Below are 20656 nucleotides of genomic sequence, written 5' to 3'. Positions count from 1 at the left end.
TTCCCTCCGACGGGTCGCCTCCGGGGTCAGTTCAGAGTGCGCCGCGGACGTTGCCGCCATGACGCTCGAGGCAAAGTAACCGCGCTTGGCGGGAGCCGGGATTGGGGCTTTTCGCCGTGGAGTCGGAGACGATGCCTAAAGCCTGCTCGGCCGTTAACTGTCCCAACCGGGACACGCGGGAGAACCGGGCCAAGGGCCTCTCATTCCACAGGTCTGCATCTGAATACCGTAATGGGGCCTCCTCATGGAGAGTGTGGCTGGTTCTAAGCCTATTAGCGGAGGGGGCGGGGCTTTGGTTAACAAGGGGCGGGGCCAGGTGTGGGGTTGTGGGCGGGGCTTTGTGTCAGTCGGTGTCGTCACCTGCACCATCAGCCCATGTGGGGAAAGTCAATGGGATTTATAGTTTCCCATCTCTTCTTCCTCCTCCAGCTTCCCCAAAGCCCATGAACTGAGGAAGAAGTGGATGCTGGCTGTGAATCGCATTGAGCCAGGCTCCAGGAAGCTGTGGATCCCAGGCTCAGGCGCCTGCATCTGCTCAGATCATTTCTTCCAGGATGAGTTCGAGGTGTATGGAGGACAGAAAAGGCTGAAGGCGGGCGTGATCCCCTCCGTGTTCTCCTTCAAGGTATCCTAGCGCCAGAGAAGGGAGGAGAGTGCTGTCAGGCAGGGCCACCAAGTAGCCAATGCTCTACCATGGTTTAAGGCAGAATATTAGCCTCCATCTGTGATCGCTCCCCCAGTGGTGGCCACCAGCTTAGGTGCCTATAAAAGAGGATTCATGGGTCTGCACTGCTGTCAGAGGCAGTGATGCTTTTGAATGCCCAGCAGGGGTGCCAATTTAAATCAAATATTGTGGGGGCCCAGGTAAACCCCGCCCCGCATAATCAATCACATGACACAGTGCACACACACCATTTGAATAGAAATGCCCATCAACATTGTGGGGGCCTGGCCCCCTTAAGTATTTTATTGTCGGGGCCAAAGCCCCCACAGCCCCTAGGAGTTGGCTCCTATGATGCCCAGTTGTATAGAAACCATGTGCTCCACCAAATTCTTAAAGACTACAAGTGAGGGGTAAATGTCCACATTCCCTCCCACTGATATTTTTTCTGCACAGACAAGTGTATACCTAAAATATCAGAAAGCATTTCTACATTTGATCACCCACCCACAGTCTGAAGAGGCACAGTCAGCTAACAGTTGAGTTTTAACATGAGGATTTAGATAATCTTATTTCCCACTTTGCTTTTAAAAGTATCAGTTGTAACTAATCATGATGGTCATAGGCCAGCTCCAACTGTCTCTGAATTGCCATTTACTGGGGGGGGGGGCGGTTTGCCCAGAGGCATCTCGTTGATAACTGGGAAACAAGATGTTGGTCTCAGTCAGGGATGGAGAACCTCAGGCCTGGTGACCAAACACAGTTCTCCAAACCTCTCTCTCTGGCACTTGGAACTCTTCCCAGGTGATACCCTTCACACCCTAAATATTGTTGCCTAGTTGGAATTCTAATGATGTGGCTTGCTTGTCTGGATAGAAGATAAAGAGAGGTGTATGAGTATGTGTGTGTATAGAAAGGTTAAATTTGCATTCATTGCTCTGCCTTCTTTTGCTGCTGCCCCACCCACCACTGACATGTGGCGCTCAGAAGGAAATAGGGAGCCTGGTCTGAAAAAAGGTGTGCCACTACTGGTCTAAACAGCCCTTTGATATGATCCAGCAGGGCTCTAAACTTTGACATGCTGGTCATGTGTTTTTGTCAGTAATTGCTACTCTTCTTTTCGTGTGTGTTGATGTTCTTGCTCATGATCCAAGCCATGCTGCCTTATTTCATGGGGTAAAAACTGTTTCTTTTACCAAGGCAGACAAGACTGCAAGCAGTCATAATAAAAAAAGTGCTGCTGACACTATGTTGGTACACTTGAAGATTATCTCACACCAATTCATGTTGTTGCCCTTGCTCTGTTCCCAGCAACAAGTAGCCTCAAAGTTTGGAGAAGTGTTTGATTCCCTCTCCCAGCACTGTAGTGCATCAACAGCATGAACCACTGGGGGGAGCCATATAATTATACAATATATGCTGTGTGGTGGAGGACATGTGAGGTGCTTGGAGTAAGAAGATACCAGAAACTTAAGGTCACACTCCTACAGCGAAGATTATTATTATTATCATCATTTATTCAGTTTATATACCACCCTTTATCCAAAGATCCCAGGGTGGTGTACAACATCAAGAACATATTTCACGGAGCATAATAATAAAAAACAATGCAGAGCATAATTATAGATGCATGCTAATAAAAAATTCACAATAACAGTCCCTGCCACAAACACATTTAACAAGCCATAGATTATTTAATGGCTGAAGGCCTGGGTAAAGAGAAATGTTTTTGCTTGGCGCCTAAAGACATGTAATGATGGTGGCAGGTGAGCCTTTCTGGGGAGAGCATTCCACAGATGAGGAGCCACCACAGAAAAGGCCCGCTCTCTGCTGGTTGAGGGGCTGTAGGGTTTAGCAGAAGCCCTGCTGCACTTTTCTAACAAACCAGGGCTTCTCCTGCAACCCTTGTGCTCCTAGTACCTATAATTGGATGTTGGGGCTCGGAGGGGTGTGTGGGAGGCCAAATGCCCCATTGGTGGGCATCCTTCACTATTACATTTATATCCTGCCTTTTCTCCAGGAGTTCAAGGTAGTATACACGGTTGTCCCCATCTCCATTTCACTGTTGCAACACACTTGTACAGTAGGTTAGGCTGAGAGATTGTGACTAGCGCAAATTCACCCTGTGCACTTCATATCCGAGTGAGGATTTGAACTCCGTTCTTCCAGGTCCTAGTCCAGTACTCTCCCTACTACGCCACACTGGCTCTCATTCCAGGCATAGTCCTTAACTGGTGGGCTTTAGGATGTTTCTAGGGGCAGTGAGTTTGTGTCTGTTGTGTTTATACTGCTTTTGGTGTTTCTGTGCTGTGTGTTCCACACCACACTGTTTCAGGTTGAGCTTGCATTGGGTGTGGCAGCTATTCAGCCAACATAATGGTGACTTATCTACTGCCTCCTTGGCATAGCACGAGAATAGGATTGTTCTGTAAATACACTTCCTACCCCCCTGCACATTATCTAGTTGCGCTGTTCATTTCTATGCTTCTGGAAGATTTGCTTGTAATAAAATGTCATCGTTATCCCTCCCTATTTCCTCTTTATGTCACAGAGTCACTCCATATTTCATTGCTGTAGGGTAGGAAGGTTTTAACAGTAAAATTATATTAACACACAGGAAGAATGGAGGTTATATTTAGCTATTATTTCCATTGTATTCAACTTTTCTATATCACCTTGAGCATTAATTCAAAACGTGTTGACTGACCAATTTATGCGTATTTCAGGGTATCTCTATGTTTCTATTTCTTTTTTAGAGTTCCTCTACTTGATCCATATTTTAGTTTCCTCCAGGTTGCTTATTAGGTTTACATAACGGGGGGGACAGACATCTAGAGGCTTGGGGTTTTGTTTTTTTAACACTGGAGTGCTTTGTGGGGAACCCTGCAATATGCAAACCCACACATGATTGCTCGGCAGACAATGGCCACTTTGTGTAACATTTCACTGAGTTTGCACCACACCCTGGTTGCAGTGTTTCCATTTCTGCTTGCAAGTTCAGGCAGAATCTATTCAAGTTTAAGAAATTTCAGGTCTCACTGATTTCATGGCCTCAGCTCTGTATACCTAAAAGAGCAGCTTCACCCCCATTATTCAGCTCTGAGGTCCAGTTCTGAGGGCCTTCTGGTGGTTCCCTCATTGTGTGAAGTGAGGTTACACGGAACCAGGCAGAGGGCCTTCTCACTAGTGGCACTCGCCCTGTTGAACGCCCCCACATCAGATGTCAAAGAAATGAACAATTACACAACTTTCCGAATACAGCCCTGTATCAGGAAGTTTTTAAAGTTTGATGTCTCACTGTGTTTTTATATTATGTTGGAAGATGCCCAGAGTGTCTGGAGCAAGCCAGTTGGATGTCTGCGGTTTAAGTAATGAATTATTATTATTATTATTATTAATAATAATAATAATAATAATATTCAGTGGGAGAGAATTTCATTGCAATTCGATACTGCATTTACACTAGCTGAGTGCGCATGGGTTGCTTCTCAGCTCCATGCCCTATTCTGGAGTGGGGAATTGGCTGTGGTCAGAAGACTTGAGGGTCCTTATGTTCCCCACCACCCAGGGGCCAACTTTAACGGGTGTATGGGGTTGCCCACCTGTCAGTCAGCCAACATCACAATAATGTCAGGTGGCCCATCTTCCTTTGACCTGCACAGCTTGAAATCAAACCATGCGGACAAGGGCGCAGTACTTTGTAGGTGCCTGCAATCAGCTGCTTTGCAAGCAAGACCATTTTTGGCCCAGCTTTGTCTTCGCTTGCCTGACACCTGATGACATATATGACATCCGGTGTAGGACAGATGGGCATGGATTGACCAAAATGCCTTCGCAGGCCAAATGGGGAAGCCTGGTGGGCCTAAATAATATTGCAGGCTGGAGAGCCCCCAGTACTGCTGCTGTGTCTTAGCTGGAAAATTCCTCATCAGAGGATGACCTGGAACCCCCAGTACTAAGCAAAGCCCCAGACCTGACTAGATCTGGGGAGATGAGTAAGTTGGGACTCTTGGACAAGGCCGCTGTGGGGCTGTTGGCACAGTGGGAGAGTTTGGCCTCAGAAGCTAAGGCTGGATGGACCCTGAGCTTGTAGGAGCAACGATGTTTTAAACAGCAAATGGAAACCTGTCCATAAAGGGAAGTACCAGACTTGGGAGTCCAGGTCTTTCTTTGACAACAGCTCATGAAACTCAGCTGGACCCCTGGGTGTGGTTCCGGTAGCTCCAGCTCAAAGGCCTCAGTACCAGGCTGGAACACTTCTTGCCTGGACCTTGAACTGCCCCTCAACTTGCCTCTTTCCTGCACCACTTGGGATCGGCTCTTTATGTGCTATGGGAACAACATGAGTGCTGTGTTGGGTGGGATCTTCTTCCTTTCCTTTGCGTGTTTTGGCTACAAAATTGTGTTTGAGAGCAGCAAGAGGAGTCTTGAACCCCTGTTTATAGGGATGTTTTGGGGCTTCCAGCAGCAGAGTTACTGCTGGTTTTGCATGTTGTGATGAAGGGGCATCTGCTCTTTGTGTGTGTATGTGAGTCATTAAGAATTCGTAGGCTCCCTCCATTTGTGGGCACCATCACCTATAGTCCCTGATTGGTGGGCTTTGGCAGAGTTTCTTAGTACTGTAGTAGGAAGTGTGGGGGAGGGCGGTCTGCTGTTTTTATACCATTTCAATGTTTTCTGAGTTGTGTGTTTTCCTCAGATATAATGGCTGGTCTCCTGGTACAGTAGCCAGATATCTCCCCTCCTCTTCCTAGAGTATTTACAGTATAAGATTGCTACCTCATTCAAGGGTAGCATTCAACTAAGTTTTACTCAGAGTAGACCCATTGAACTTAATGGCCCTAACTGAGTCATGTTTATTCATTTCAGTGGGTCTGCTCTGAGTAAAGCTTCATCAACTACCACCTTAAACGTTTAGTTGTTAGCTGGGATGTGTCCATGTGACTGCATGTTGACACAAGTTAGCATTCTAGACTCTTACCTTACAGATAAGTCTATCCTGGATGCACATCTTTGTAGGATCTGAGATTGGTATAGCCCAATGAATAAAGATGGAAGAGAGTTGAACTGAGGTTTTGTTCCTGTCTCTCACTTATTTAGAGCAGAAAGGTCTCGATTTGTCTGTAGCTTGTAAGTCAGAGGTAGGGATGTTGTTAGATACAATTCCCATCATCTCTGTTGGATTCACAACAGCATTGGAACATCATGTTTTCTGTCCTTGCTATGACATTTAAAAAGGGGGGGAAAGACTGTGTGTCCCTCACTCTTTATATCCACTTCATAATTCTTTGTGTTTGCCTCATATCTAATCATTTTTCCACGCTTCCATGGTGTAGGGAGGTGGTAGTTGTTTTTCTGGAAGTATTGCTGATCCAATCTAAAAGAATCTCTGCACTGAACAACGTTTTGGTTTTGCCACAAGAGGGAACATCAGATTTGGCTGCAATGTGGGACCTTTCCCCCACTCTCCCCCTTTATTACTGGTTGTATTCATCAGTGCATAGGCTGCCCAAAACAAGCTCCCTGGGGCTTTCTGTCCTGTGTTTCCTGTGTTTTCTTTCAGAATGGGTGATCTGTGTGCCTCTGAAGCTGCAACATAGGCACACTGCTCTTAACTGCCAAGTGTTTGTTTCAGGAGAGTGCCCTGCCTCCTTGTCTTCAGTCCCTGAATAATGCAAGCACTGTCCACGAAAAGTTTCAGTATGTACAGCTGTTGTTAAATGTCATGCTACGGCAGGAACAAAATGTCCAAGAGGGCAGGGTATCCTGGGTTACATTAAGATTTGAAGCAAGTCCCTAGTAGCATGTGGCTTGTTACCCTTTGAAGCAAGATGCTGGGCTAGGTAGATCTCCTTTGTGGATTGAGGCAGAAGATCTTGCGCTACCTATGGCAATTGAAAGCTTTCATCTTGGGTCATAGAAGGCAGAAGGAAATGGCAAACACAGAAGATGGCCAGGGGTGGGGGTGGGAAGCATCCCAAAAGAAGTGATTTTATCCAGATGCAGCCTACCTGGCTGGACATGGCTTCAGGCTTCAAAGTGGCCTGTTTTGTAATCCTTCTCACTGAAGGCGAACTGAGTTTAGTTTGGTGCCTTTGTAGAACAATCACAGGCCTCTTAAAGAACTAGGCAGATGCAAAATGCTTTCTAAATGGCGTAGTCTTATTTGGTACTGTTTGGACTTTCTGAGGGGGTTTCTCTCAGCCTTGATATCTTGCTCACATCTGGGAGAGGCCTGGGTTACTGCATGAAGAAAGCAATGGTTTCTGGGATCCTCAACATCTGGTTTGGATTAGTGAGGTAACCGCAACATCCTGTGAGAAGGCCCTGGTGTAATAACTGGATTTGCTACCTCAGTCCAAAAAATGAGTGCCTGGGGAGAGTGCACCCTCCTTGCCTCTTTCCAAAAGTTGAAATAAATTCATTTGTATGGAAAGTCATTTGAATTTTTTATAGCCAAAGGGGTGGGGAAATGACATTGCACAACTCACAGAAGCAAACTAACTTCCCAGGGGTTTAACTCTTGTCCTCCTTGGCGTGAGTCATGCTGTTCTAGAGGGGAAAGAGTTGTGATACAGGAACAACAAGGCTGGTTTCTCGTCCCTAAATCTTACCTAGGTCCCTCAAATGCCTCATAATTTCTGTCAGAATTCCTAGTCTCTGACAATACAGAGCTGCAGAGGTGGACACTTCCAATCCCATCCCCTGGTTTTCTGTGAAGGCAGCAGAAATGTAAGAATTGCTGGCATTAGGGGTGTTTGTCTTCCTTGCACAGGACAGGAAAGGCTTCCTGCTAGTGACTCTTCCCTGGTCAGGAAAGTTGTAGTGCAGCTCACCTTGGCAGCTTAGCTGGACTTTTTACTTGTCTGCCTTGCTCAGCAATTTGGGCCATACTGAGGAATTTCTGAGCTGCGGCTTGATTCTCATTTACTAACCTCAAGGGTTCTCCTATTAGATCTCCTTTGTCCCTAAAATATGTGCTACCTCAGGTTCTGGTCCAGTCTAAAACCTGCAACCTCTAAGGGTTGACTCCAACTAAATTCTGCTTGGTGTAGGCCCATTAAAATTAATGAACCCAAGTTAGTCATGTCTGTTAGTTTCAGTGTGTCTTCCCTGCATCTGAGTAAGATTTGATACAGCCTCACTTTTCCCTTCTCATTCAGCAGTGTTAGGAAACCTCAGGTTTGGGGGTGAATGTGGCTCTCTAGGCCTTTCTATCAGGTCCTCATGACTCTCACTAGGCCACACCTTTCATTGTCCCTGTTCTGTGCCCTCCTTGAGAACTGTTGCCTGGCTGGAAGATGTCTGTGATGATGCCTTTTGCTTGTGTGAATGGAAAGAAGTGTGTATGTGGGGGTCAAGGAGTACAGATTGTTATGACTTTTGCATGACTAGGATGTAGCCTATGGTACAAAGATAAGAGTCCCATCCGGTGCCCCACCTAATTTTGCCTCTGGCCTCCTCCATGACTTGCATGTGACCCTTGTAAGGTTCTCCATTGGGCAGTGCAGCTCTTGGGCCCAAAAAGGTTCCTCACCCCTGCTGCTCAGGAAGCAATGGCTTCTAAGACCATCCGTTAAATGAAGAAAAATAAGCTGTAGGTGACTGTGTTTATTTTTGAAGACAGTTGAGTAGATAGACACATTTCCTAGTATGTAATCCACTGAACCTAGGTGCAAGAGCGTGAATTGAAAGTGGGAATATGGGAAGGAAAAAGGCACATTTCCAAAAGCAGCAGGATTCAGAATAGGGAGAGGATTTACTTAAACTTGCAAACTTGGGTTGAAGGAAGGAAAATGCAGCAAGGGAGGACGAGAGTTTGGGAATTGCTAGTGGGCCTTGGGGGTGTATGTGTGAAGGGAATGGAAGAGAAGAACTGTGGTTCATCAGCTTTTTGCTCAGTAATAGCAGGAACTGGAAAGCTGAAGAAGTGCCAACACATTTTATGAGTCTCTGATTCAGCTGCTCAGGGTCATATAGTGAAGAAGGAGCCACAAAAGAACTTCTTTATCCAGATACCTGCTAGGACAGACCATTTGTTGGCAATAGAAGCGGTGTCCAGATGATAGCCTGACATGGAATATAGTACTGTATGTAGAAATGGAAGACAGGAACAGGGAAGGGATTGCTGTACTGGGAGCAATATTCAGTGGGGAAAACTATTTATTAAAGTGCTTAAATGTATGTTAAGTGTTGTACAGTTGTCAATATATTGGCACCCTGCCAAAATTAGCTCACACTTCAACAGAGGGACAAGACACAGAAGGGTCAGTGAACAGCAGGAATAAGGTGGTCAGGCAAATGCACCAAATTCAGGGACACTTTAAGTAGCAGTAGTTTTTGAGTTATTTATTTTTCAACTATATATATATAGTTGAAAATTTGTATTCCACATTTCAGCTGATAACTCTCCCAGAGGAAGACACATTGCAGAGTTTCCCTTCTTTCTTATACACTTTGTTATCAAACATTTCCAACAGTCCTATCCATATTTAGTCAGAGGTTAAGTGTCATTGTATCCTATTGGTTGTACCCCTCTTTGTGTAAGTGCATTTAGCATTGCAGCTTTTGATCAAGGTCAAGGTCTCCCAACACTTTTCCTGTTCTGCCACCGGCTTGTGGGCTCAGCAGAGGATTTCCATAATCCTAAAACAAAGAAAGGGACAGCTGCAGAGAGATGGATATGGTTCCCGCTACGTCAAAGTGGGGGTGGGGGGAATATGCTTAGGTGTGCTGCAGTGGGGTGGGGGAATGTTCCAAGCAGTTTTTATTAAGAAGCATCCCCCCCCCTTTGGTTCTCAAAATGCCTTAGGAACCATATTCATCTGTGCAATTTTCTTCTTTTTCTTTTGTCTTTGGTGTATTTTCTGTAGCTGTCATTGTGCATAGATTTTTATAGTCCTTTCTAGTGTACCCTGTAGCCCAACAGCATCGGAAATGTTTTAGGAAGTTTGATATATACGACTGATAGCTCACAATAATCTGCACTTGAGCTGGCATGCTTGAGATTAGGCCTCTGTCTGAAAAAGCTGCGAAGCTTTACTTCCAAAGCCAGTTTTCCTTCCGTATCCCACTAATAATAATGGGGAAGCAAGGTGATGCAGGGGCAGAATATTTGCATAGCATGTAGAAGGTCCCCGGTGCAATGTCTGGCATCTCGAGGTAGTGCTAGCTAAAGACTCCTGCCTGGAACCACAGAGAGATGCTGTCGAATCAGTGTAGGCAGCACTGAATTGCGTGTCTCTGTTCCGAGAGTCCAGAATTCATTCCCTTCCCATGCCTGACAGCTGGTGTTGAGGAAAAGGGATGTGTCTTCACCTTCAGACCATACTATTTCAGAGCACAGGTGAGGAATTCTGTGTTTGAAGTCAGACACTTCACTGTAAAACCAGCACACCATGGAGGAGGCTAAGAGAACAACTGTCTCTGACAATGTTACCTTTATTGTGCAGTGAATTAGTTTTGTAGTGGAAGGCTATTCCAATACGTAAGCCCTCATCTGTATTCTGGTCTCAGAAATGCCTTTTTTCTTCATTTGAAATAAATCTGGGTTTGCCTGACAATGAGTAAATAACGTAGAGAGTAGGTTGGATCAAACATAATGCCACAATCCTATATATATCTACAATGTCTACAGATAAGTAAAACCCACTGACTTGAGTGGGACTTTGAGATAAGTGTATCTAGGATTGCAACTGAGCAGTTAACTTTTCACCCAGTTAAATTGATGAAATTTAAGATAGTCATGAGTAAGTTGCCTCATTAATTGTGTGGGACTAAGGCATAACCTGGATCCAGCCTCTAATGTTTGAAGTATGCTTAATTAGTTCCAGTAATACCATGGCGGGGACGTGGGTGGCGCTGTGGGTAAAACCTCAGCGCCTAGGACTTGCCGATCATATGGTCGGCGGTTCGAATCCCTGCGGCGGGGTGAGCTCCCGTCTTTCGGTCCCAGCTCCTGCCCACCTAGCAGTTCGAAAGCACCCCTAAGTGCAAGTAGATAAATAGGTACCGCTTTATAGCGGGAAGGTAAACGGCGTTTCCGTGTACTGTGCTGGTGCTGGCTCGCCAGAGCAGCTTCATCACACTGGCCACGTGACCCGGAAGTGTCTCCGGACAGCGCTGGCCCCCGGCCTCTTAAGTGAGATGGGCGCACAACCCTAGAGTCGGACATGACTGGCCTGTACGGGCAGGGGTACCTTTACCTTTACCTTTTTAATACCATGGCAATGTTGTTGGGGATTATTTTTTGTTCACTTTTGCCTTCTACTACAGCATTAGCTTATCCAGTCTGTTTCAACCAGGCCTTTTTCTTTTTTTGGTTGAATTGCTATGTCTAATTCATTTGAACTCTTTCTCAATACAGGAACCAACAAAAGGGAAACATCCATCAAAGTCTGTCAAAACCATGGGCATCAGTTGGCCAGTGGCTAGTGTCAGCGAAGCTACTCCACCAGCTGACTCATCTCCTGCACAAGCCAAAGCAGTATGTATACCAGCGAGGGTAGCTGGTGCCTTCTCCAATGCCAGCAATGCAGCTGTTGGGAAGGACTTTGGGGCAGAGGTCAAGGTCAAGAAGAATGAGCAGGAGAACGCTAAACACAGCAGAGCTGGCTCCAAATTCTGAAAAAAGTAATGCACATTACCATATGAAGAGCCCCTCCTCCCCACCAGGAGACCGTTAAGTCCAGAATCTAAAATTGTAAAACTGCGTGTCACTAAACGCTGTAGCATGTAGCTTATATTACCATAGGGACTTGGACAAAGCCTATAGCAGAGATGGGGAACCTCAGGCCCGTGAGTGAAATGTGGCCCTCCAGGTCCCTCTCTGGGCCTCAGGACACTCCCCAGGCCACACCCACTCTTCCAAGGCCACATCCCTAATTGTTCTTAGATTGCATCCTCCTTGAGTGCTTGTGTCTGGCTGGAATGTATCCTTGACCTCAAATAATGCTTCTTGTGGGCCTGGATGGAGGAGGTGTAAGTGTGAGTAGAAACCAGCCTACTGTACAAAGGTAGAACTTTACATTCTTTGCTCCTGGAGCAAACTGCAGAACCTGACTTCCATCATGGTATCCTAAGTTAGCTTTAAAGAGGGAGAGTGGCCACATCCACTAACTATTGTGAATCTGATGGGAGAAAGGAGTCTGGGAAGGGTTTACTCTGGCTGTGGTGAGAGGCTAAAAGGAAAATCAAGGCAAAGGAGAAAGGTGAAGTCGGTTTAGTTTTCAGGAATAAGCAAATTCCAGCCCTTTGTGGAAAATACGCATGGACAAACATTGGGTGCCGGGAGGACATGGAAGTTATGATGAGAGAATTGAAGAGATGGAGCAACGGGTCTTCTTTGTCTTCCTGTAGGTGGAACTCATCCAAGCGGAGCATCAGTATAGTCTGAGTGAAGCTATGGGCAGCAGAACCAAGTCTCTGATTCCCACTGGCCCAGTGCAGGGGACTGAACGGGAGCAGGATGCAGCCCAGCGTCGCCTCTCCTATTATCAGCAGGAGCTGTGGAGTGTGCTGGAGAGCTTGCGGGAGCAGCATCTCCTCCAGAAGGACATGGAACACATGCTGCGCTCCCAGTTCAGCGGTAAGCACCGTAAGCCTTGCCAAAGGGGCTCTTCTTCATGCCAGAGGCCTTTACAATAAGACCAGCGCAGTTTCAGAATCATTCAAGGTTCCAAGGAGGGAGCCATGATACAAACCAGCTTCAAGGCTTGGTTAGGATGAGTGGGGTAATTTTCACAGCCCTCTAGCGGCTCACGTACCAGAAGTAATGTATTTAGTGTTACCTCTGGAAGTGTATACTTGATTCTAACCAAACTATGCCTCCTGATGTGTACAGTGGTGCCTCGCAAGACGAAATTAATCTGTTCCACGAGTCTCTTCGTCTTGCGGTTTTTTCGTCTTGCGAAGCACGGCTATTAGCGGCTTAGTGGCTACAGGTATAAACTCGTTCCCGCAACTGCAAGCCTCGACCCCTAGGGAGCATCTGGCCATTGCATAAGCCTCGTCCGGCCTCTTAAGCAGTCCCTCCTGACGCGCTTACATAACACAAGCCCCGACCGCCGCCATCCCAGCGACCCCAGAAGATAAGATCTGCAGCAAGCACCCCGCACCTCCGATCCCGGGGCGCGCTCAGCCAAAGCGTCCCCGGACACCTGTCCCGCCGCGCCTTTGCGCAGCGCTCTGCAGAGCGGAGCGATGAGCCCGGCCGATCGCAGGCAGGGCAAGCGGCGGCGAAGGCGGAGAGAGCGAGGCCCAGAGGGAGTCGTCTCCGGCAACGCCATCGACGGCCCCGCCGCAGCTCCGGGTCCTGGAGCCCTCCGGCTGCCGACTGCCTTTATTTTGCTGCAGGAGCCTCCTCTGCACCGGGATCCTCATGCGCTCCCTCCGTCTCTCCATGCCTTTTAGGTGAGTGGCGTGCTCGGGCTGACTTTGGACGACCCACAGCGGGGCTTCCCTCGGCCGCGCGACCGGAGCTCGCCTTTGCGGTCACTTTGAGAAAAAGGAAAAAAAACTCGCAAGAAGTTTCGTCTTGCGAAGCAAGCCCATAGGGAAAATCGTCTTGCGAAGCGACGCAAAAACCGAAAAACCCTTTCGTCTTGCGCGGTTTTCGTTTTGCGAGGCATTCATCTTGCAGGGCACCACTGTATTTTGCTTTAGGAGGCTTAGTTTGGTCAGTATCGAGAAGACACTCCCAGAGTTAACACTAAATACATTACTTCTGGTAAATGAACCACCGTAGCTGCTAGAAGGCCATGAAAAAATTGTCTCCTGGGCTTTTTAGACTCATCTACCCATGTACTATCTGAAACCAAAGGAGTACATTGGTTGCCAGATGTGGAATCTATTGGCATTGTTTCAGCCCCCCTACCCCACTTGATTACCTCCTCAGCATTTCCGACTGGCCAGTTGTGCTCAGTATGCAATTGCTACAAATCTCCCCCACTTCCCCAAACCCTTAATAACTTTAAGTACATCCTTCTCTGCTTTCTTGGCCACCCAGTCCTCCTGGGTTTTGGACCCAGTTTCCCTCCCCATGAAAATAGAGGATGTTGAATCTTCTTCCAGCCCCCAGTCTGAACGCAAGAGAGTCACTGCTGAGGCCAATGTTAAAGACTCGTCCTCTGCAGCATCACCCCAAATTAGCTTCACCTCACTGTCCATCCCTTGCTTGAAGAACCCTCTTTACTTCAGCAGACCTGCAGCTCACTTTGCAGTGTGAGGGAGCCCTGTGCGAGAACTACCCAGCTGCCACCCGCAACTTTGCCGTCTCGCTGCATTTGTTCTCAGCCAAGGCCTATGAATTCGTGAAGAAGACATTCCAGCTCCCAGAGGCCACCACCCTTCGCACGTATGTCTTTCTTATTTGTATCTTATTTGTGTTAACTAGGGGCAAACGTTGCAAAGCAACAGTGCACAGGCATATGCACTATATATGCATTCTAGCTTGCTGAAGAAACTACTTTTTCCAGTGTGACACTTTTAAGATGGGAGAAAAGAAAGAGGGGTGGGGAATGCCTGAAAACACACTACTTCATTATGTCAGGACACCTCACGTACAGACCTAGAGTAGCTCCTGAACGTACTCTGCAAGCTTTCTTTGTAAGATTTGCCACTGACTGCTCAGACATGGATGACACCTCTTGGGACATCTTCTGAAGGACCACAATGGCAGAGGATCTGACTTGCAAGCAGAAGGTCCCTGGTTCAGTCCCTGAGCTGGGAAAAGGCTCCTGCCCCAAATCCTGAAGGGTTTCTGCCAGCCAGAGCAGACATTGTGGAGCTAGATGAAGCAGTGGTCTGACTTGGTATAAGGCAGCTTCCTCTGTTCTCAAGCTACACTAGTAAATTCCACATCAAACAATCCACAAGGGCAAATATGAAGTTTGAGGTGCAGAGGAGAGAGAGAAATTCAGCTAAAGGTCTAGATGAAAAAAAAGTTTTTCACTAGCTGCGAAAACTCCTAAGAGCTGCCGAAGATGTTATCTGGAGGGGAAGGGAGTTCCACCCTCAGAGGCCCTGTATCAAGGATGCCTTCACTCAGGTTGCCGGAAACCAAATTCCAGGCAAATGTAACAATCCCTCAAGGAAAGTAGGGCAAATTCCTTTGTTCCAAAAAGAAGAGGCCAAATCTGAAAATCAGGTTCCACAGAGGAGATATTTGCAGATCCCCTGGAAAAGCTTTCATTAAAAATGCAATATTGGGCAAAAGGAGGAAATTGTCAAACCATGAGGATATGACTGTTGGTAACCCAGGATTTAGGGCTGGATGACTGAGATAAAGATGAGTTTGACATCCTGCAAGGGACAGACGGATGCCTGTGGCACCATGAAGACTATCGATGCATAGACTTTTGTAAACAATAGCTTAGGCTGCCGCCCAACACCATTTATTCTGAGTTAAGCCCCATGGAATTCAATAGGACTTACTTCTGTAGACATGGCTAGGATTGCACTGCTACTTCACCAAATGCAATTGGTCAAGAAACCTCTGACCTTGAAGGCATGCTGGGGAGAAATGGTTAATCTTTCATGGTTACTAGAATTGAACCTTGAAAGATTTGAGTAATGTACTAGCCAACTGATTGATCACTTTACATGGGTTATTATGGGAGGAATTCAGTGTAGCCCTAAACAGATCACACTGTCAGCTCAAGCTTGCTTTTCTGGGAGTTCTCCTGACTGCCTCAGAGCTGATATCAGAGGTGCAGGGGGCATGCAGTGGGAGGATAGAGAGAAACCTTCATTGCACTAGCAGAAGTCCTTGCACAGGCTTCCACAAGTGAGACGGGTTAGTTGAATTGGGCCCTGTGTTTATATCCCAAATTCCTCCAAGGAACCTAAGGTAGCATACTTGGTTTTATGTCCAACTCCCATTTTAGCCTCACAACAACGCTGTGAAGCAAGTTAAGCTGAGAGATGGTGACTGACCCAAGGTCATCCAGGGAGCTTCAGGACAGAGTCAGAATTTAAACCTGGGCTGTCCCTTGTTTAGTACAGCATGACAGTACAACCTCTGCACTGGCTTGGTATCACATTGTTGTATGGAGGCAATTTGAGAGAGGTAAATGATGCCCAAAACTCTGATCAGGGGAAAGCCAAGGTGAACAAAAAGACTTGAATATAGTGTGCCCCGTGTGTGTGTGTGTGTGTGTGTGTACAGAGAGAGAGAGAGAGAGAGAAGCTTTTCATCCATTGGAGGTTAAAGTAAGATCAGATTTATTAGCAAGAGGAAGCAGAGGAATGGACAATTCACAAGGAAAAGGAAACAGCTGTGCTAGTTGATAAAACTAGACTTTGGAGGTATAAGCATCACTGCAAGCCTCTAAAGGTTTTCTCAGAAATATGTCTTGCTCTCTCAAAAAAAGTATGATCTCTCTCTCTCTCTGTCCCACATACGTACATATAGGATTGCAACCTAAGAAAGATAGTCTGAATTGGTTGGTCTTCTCCCATCCATCCAAACACTCAGTGGCACCAAAGAAATAAGCTAAAAAATATCGTAAGACGCCCGTGCCACTTAACTACAATAGTCTCTATGTGGTTTACAGTGGTACCTGAGGTTAAGAACTTAATTCGTTCTGGAGGTCCGTTCTTAACCTGAAACTCTTCTTAACCTGAGGTACCACTTTAGCTAATGGGGCCTCCTGTTGCTGCCGCGCTGCCGGAGCACAATTTCTGTTCTCATCCTGAAGCAAAGTTCTTAACCCGAAGTACTATTTCTGGGTTAGCGGGGTCTGTAACCTGAAGCGTCTGTAACCCGAGGTACCGCTGTACAAGAGATATAATGCAAAATGGTAAAAATCGGTTAAAACACTAAAATCAGATGTGTCATTAGAAAACGTACTCTGCTATTCTGTGAGAGCCCAGATATGGGGAAAACAACTTTGGACTATGGAAACATCAAGAAAAGCAGACACAGCAAAGGCACATGTATCACAGAACCACACAACCGGCACTTGGCAAAATCAAAGTACCGTGCTATAATGATGTGCCTCTTTAATTTTAAGAGCCAGAAACATCTTTCAGTGATGATTAAAATATAGGTGTTAAAAAATGAACTCATAAAATAGTGGTGTAGAGAGTGGTGGACACAATGTGGTGGGGATGTACACGTGGGAAAAGCACAAAGTGCCCTGTACTATGGAAAGTCAATTGTTATTCTGCTTGTAGTTTACAGAAAGGCAACAATTAGATAGCACTAGGAGCCCATTGGGAAGCAACCTAAGAGTGACCCACACAAACTGTGCCAAATGTACTGTTAGCCTAAAGGAAACCACATGGATGATTCGGTGTGTTGGGAAGAAAACAGGCTTTCGAGCTCACCTGATGGTTTATGGGAGATTTTTTCTTCTTCTTGATTTCAAATACTGCAAAGAGAACTAGAGTATAAAAGCAGAACTGATGCAGGCTCTGCCTTCCCACGTGGAACTATTCTCAGGCTCTCTAGCACAAGCATGGCCCAAAATAGTTTATGAAAGTAACATCATGCTTTGATTTTTCTTAAGCACGAGGGCAAAGAAACATACTATCCTCAGGCTCCAAGGTTTGGCAGTAGAAGAAAGATTTTTGTTTGAACCAAACATGGAGCTGATTAGCTTTCTTTCCCATGCTTCTTCCCTCATAGGTGGCTCTCAAACCTGGATTACGAGCCGGGATTCAGCCAACAAGCCTTCAATGCTCTGGCAGAGAGATCTCAAGCAGGGGAGAAATCCTTCAAGCTGTGCTCTCTCCTTATGGGCTCAATCCCTTTGGAAAGGAGAAGCCACTATGACCCTTCCACCGGGCGTTTGCACGGTTTGATGGACTTTGGTGCTGGTAAATATGATGCAGATGAGGTTTCGGCAGCTGGAGAAGCCCTCCTGCTTGTGGCTGTTGGATTCCAAGGCCAGTGGATAGTGCCTGTTGGCTACTTCCTCCTTGCCACCCTTAGAGGTGACGTACAAGCCCAGCTCCTAGGCCACTGTATCTTCAAACTGTACGACATTGGCGTGCAGGTGGTCTCTGTGACGTCTGACGCCACAGCTCCCAATATCGAGACAGCCAGGCGGCTGGGAGTGGTGGTGGACGGCCTCTTTGTCAAGTCCACATTTTTCCATCCAGCTACTCCTACGCTGGAAATAGCATACTACTTCGATCCCAGCCATTTGTTGACGCTGATCCACCGCTTGCTGCAAGCTGCCGGCAGCCTCCAGGTGAGCGGCAAGGCGGTCTGCTGGGATTACCTCCTGCATCTCGGGGCTCTGCGGGAAGAAGTGGTGCTCCAGGCAGCATGCCAGGCCGGAGCGATCAGCCCGCAGGAACAGCAGGTGTGGGGAAATGGGGCCACGCAGTTGTTCAGCGAGGGCACGGTTCAGGCCTTGCATTTTGCAGCGAGGCTCGGCCTGCCTCAATTTCAGGGTCATGAAGCCACCGCCCACTTTATCGGGCTGCTGAGTGCCATTTTTGATGCGTGCAGCAGCTGCAGCATCCATGGGAAAGGTTTCAAGGCACCCCTCTCCCGCGCTAGTGCCAGCGCCCTCAACAACCTCTGCAACGAGTATGAGAACCTGCTTCGCAAACTCCGCACTGCCACTGGGGAGCTGGTAGGGCTGAGCAGGCATCGATGGGGCTTCATTGGCTTCCTGGTGAACCTGCGCAGCTTTCAGTGGCTGGCGCAGACCCATCTACAGGCAGAAGACAAGCCCACCACTTCTTTGGTGTCCTGTTGGTGGAGCTTGGACCCTCTGGAGTGGTGCAGGGGAGCCATACAGCAAGCCCGTGGGCACAAAGGTGTTGGCCCCACATGGACCTTCCAGGAGGCATACAGGCTTGTCTTGAACAGAGCTCTTTCTGGTCTGGGCCTCGACCCACCAAACCTGCTTGACATATCCTTACGCAGAAGAACTAACCTCCAGTTGCAGGCTTCCTGGCCTCTGGCTCGCGGGCAGATCTGGCACTTGCCTCGGGGCACTGGGCCTCCACGAGAGACACAGGGCATAGCCCCAGCCTTTCTGGCCGAGTTGAAGGAAGACGCCATCGCCTGCATTTCCTGCGTTGTTTTGGGGAAGCTGCTGCCCCTCCTCTCCTGTGCCGAATGCCGCGCTGCCCTCTTGTGCCCTTGTAAAGGTGTGCCTGCGGGCAGTGCCCTGCTGTGCGTGGAGAGCAAGGGAAGAAAGTACCTCCCGGCAGAGTCCGTACGGAAGGTGATCCGCCGAGCAAAGCAGCTTGTTGGCCTGCCTTCCTTGTTCCTTGGAGACTCCAGCCACCGCGGGTTCTTGGCGTGGCAGCTGGCCATCTTGGCAGATGTGAGTGAGGAGCCCAGTCTTTTCTCATCCCTGGGCAACCACCTCTTTGAGAGCAACGCTGTGGTTTCCAACCATTACGTCACTCTGCTGCAGGAGCTTGTGCGAACCTTCTTGGAACTGTGGCTTGAGGCAGTGCAAGGGCAGTTGTCCACGCCACCGACTCATGAATGTAGCAGCTCTTTGAAAGTGGCTAATGGTAAGCAGCAGACAGGGAATGCAAATGGCCCCAGCAGGGACTGGCCTCAGCAAACGCGTGGACTTATGGAATGGTACATGCCTATTTGAAGGTGGTGGGAAGCTGAACGCTTATGTTTACATGGCCTTGTAAGAGAAGCGGTAGCTTATGATACGCTGCAAGCTGGTAGAAAACTACGAGGCTGCTTTGCACTTGGCTTTTTTATTGGAGCAGACACAGGCAGGGAGGTCCATGCGGAACTGACATGCAGGAAGTTCATTCTAACTTTTCACATGAAAGTGACGTGTGTGTGCCTTTGAGAAGCATTTCTGCAGGGCTTACAGCATGGGGATCACAGAATCGTAGAATTGGAAGGGACCCCAAGGATTATCTAGTCCAACCCCCCGCAATGCAGGAATATTGGTATCCTATTTACATTGGCAAAGCTGGTCCTTATAAAGTTGTTTCCCGAGTGGATATTGGAACTTTGCTTATGGACTTATCATGGCTTCCTTTGTTGTGCAGTCCCAGCTCTGGAGTTTTAAGAACCACATGCCTTTTTTCCAACTAGTCCCCCAAACTGGGACTTCCCCCTCCCCCAGCACTTTTGTTACCAACCCCACTCTGGTCTGTAGAAGCAAAGCTGAGGCAGCAGCCCAGATTAGAACATAACTCTTGACCTTTGGCTATCAAGAAGCAAAGTCCAGCACCAAGTGGCTGAAGCCTTGGGCCAGGTCAATAAACAGCACAGGAATGAGAGCGATTACTTGTTGCAACAGCTGCACTCCATATTTCAACAGACTTGCACCTGTTGCAAAACTTCAACCCCAAGGCAAAGCATGTTTGCTACATAAAAGACACCAACTACAGCAAGTGATCTTTGCAACTTCTTGCAAGATTGCTGAGGACCTGACCCAAAGTGGTCCAGTGCCTAACAGTGGTGCTCTGTAAAAATAGCTCCATGGGGCATGTGAAGAAGTGAGGCGAAGGCAGTTCTTAGCAGTCAGTCTATTATAGGCTGAAATGCTATGCCGTTCATCCTGTGCAAACCTTCCTTGGGTAGTTCTGAACACCACTAGCACCTCCTCTCACAACTATCCTGATGTAGCACAGGAGCCCCACATGTATAGTTGATGTACATCTGTTACCACAAACATAATGCCTATTTGAGTGCTTTCCATCTAATCAATGTGACTATACTGAAGGATGCTGTGGCTTGTCCTGTAACAGTCATATCAGATCCTAGTTGCACTTCTTAACAGCATAGTTTTCAATACCTTGCTTCCATATGAAGTCAGTACTGCAAACTATCAACAGATTCAGCAGTTGGGATAGGAGCTTATGTAATATAGTTGCTAGACAGGTAGTTGGGGTGCAATTGAGATGGCTAGTTTGACTCTTGCCTAGGAATAAGCTGCCGGAGAGTTGCCATTCCACAGTTGGCTTCTAACTATCCTTTAATGTTCGTTTTTAGAGCAACTGCTACTTATTCAGCTGGCAGATAATAGGCTTGTTGGAATCGCTGCACAG

At 47.4% G+C, this 20656-nt stretch overlaps 1 protein-coding gene across 2 annotated transcripts; it reads left to right on the top strand.

Annotated features, from left to right (window-relative positions):
* Nucleotides 1–8: 8 nt before the first annotated feature.
* Nucleotides 9–20597, top strand: THAP9 (THAP domain containing 9). 2 transcript variants are annotated; one of them, XM_081020847.1, is made up of 6 exons: nt 9–211; nt 430–625; nt 11028–11147; nt 12020–12248; nt 13862–14015; nt 17292–20597. In XM_081020847.1, exons 1-6 carry the CDS (start codon nt 132–134, stop codon nt 19234–19236), a joined length of 2724 nt encoding a protein of 907 aa, XP_080876973.1. In that variant the 5' UTR covers nt 9–131; the 3' UTR covers nt 19237–20597. The 2 variants fall into 2 exon arrangements, with proteins under 2 accessions (XP_080876973.1, XP_080876972.1); XM_081020846.1 differs by having other exon boundaries at nt 13859–14015.
* The last annotated feature ends 59 nt before the right edge of the window (nt 20598–20656 follow it).

Source organism: Podarcis pityusensis (assembly GCF_964106645.2).
Source record: "Podarcis pityusensis genome assembly, chromosome: 1".
NCBI lineage: Eukaryota > Metazoa > Chordata > Lepidosauria > Squamata > Lacertidae > Podarcis > Podarcis pityusensis.
Note: the sequence above shows the minus strand (reverse complement) of the source record. Positions and strands in the feature narration are given on the sequence as shown.

Coding starts and splice junctions, on each gene's coding strand:
- THAP9 (XM_081020846.1), top strand. CDS start 132: ATGCCTAAAGCCTGCTCGGCCGTTAACTGTCCCAACCGGGACACGCGG. Junction 212..429: donor AAGGGCCTCTCATTCCACAG/GTCTGCATCTGA, acceptor TTCCTCCTCCAG/CTTCCCCAAAGCCCATGAAC. Junction 12,249..13,858: donor GCTGCGCTCCCAGTTCAGCG/GTAAGCACCGTA, acceptor TCTTTACTTCAG/CAGACCTGCAGCTCACTTTG.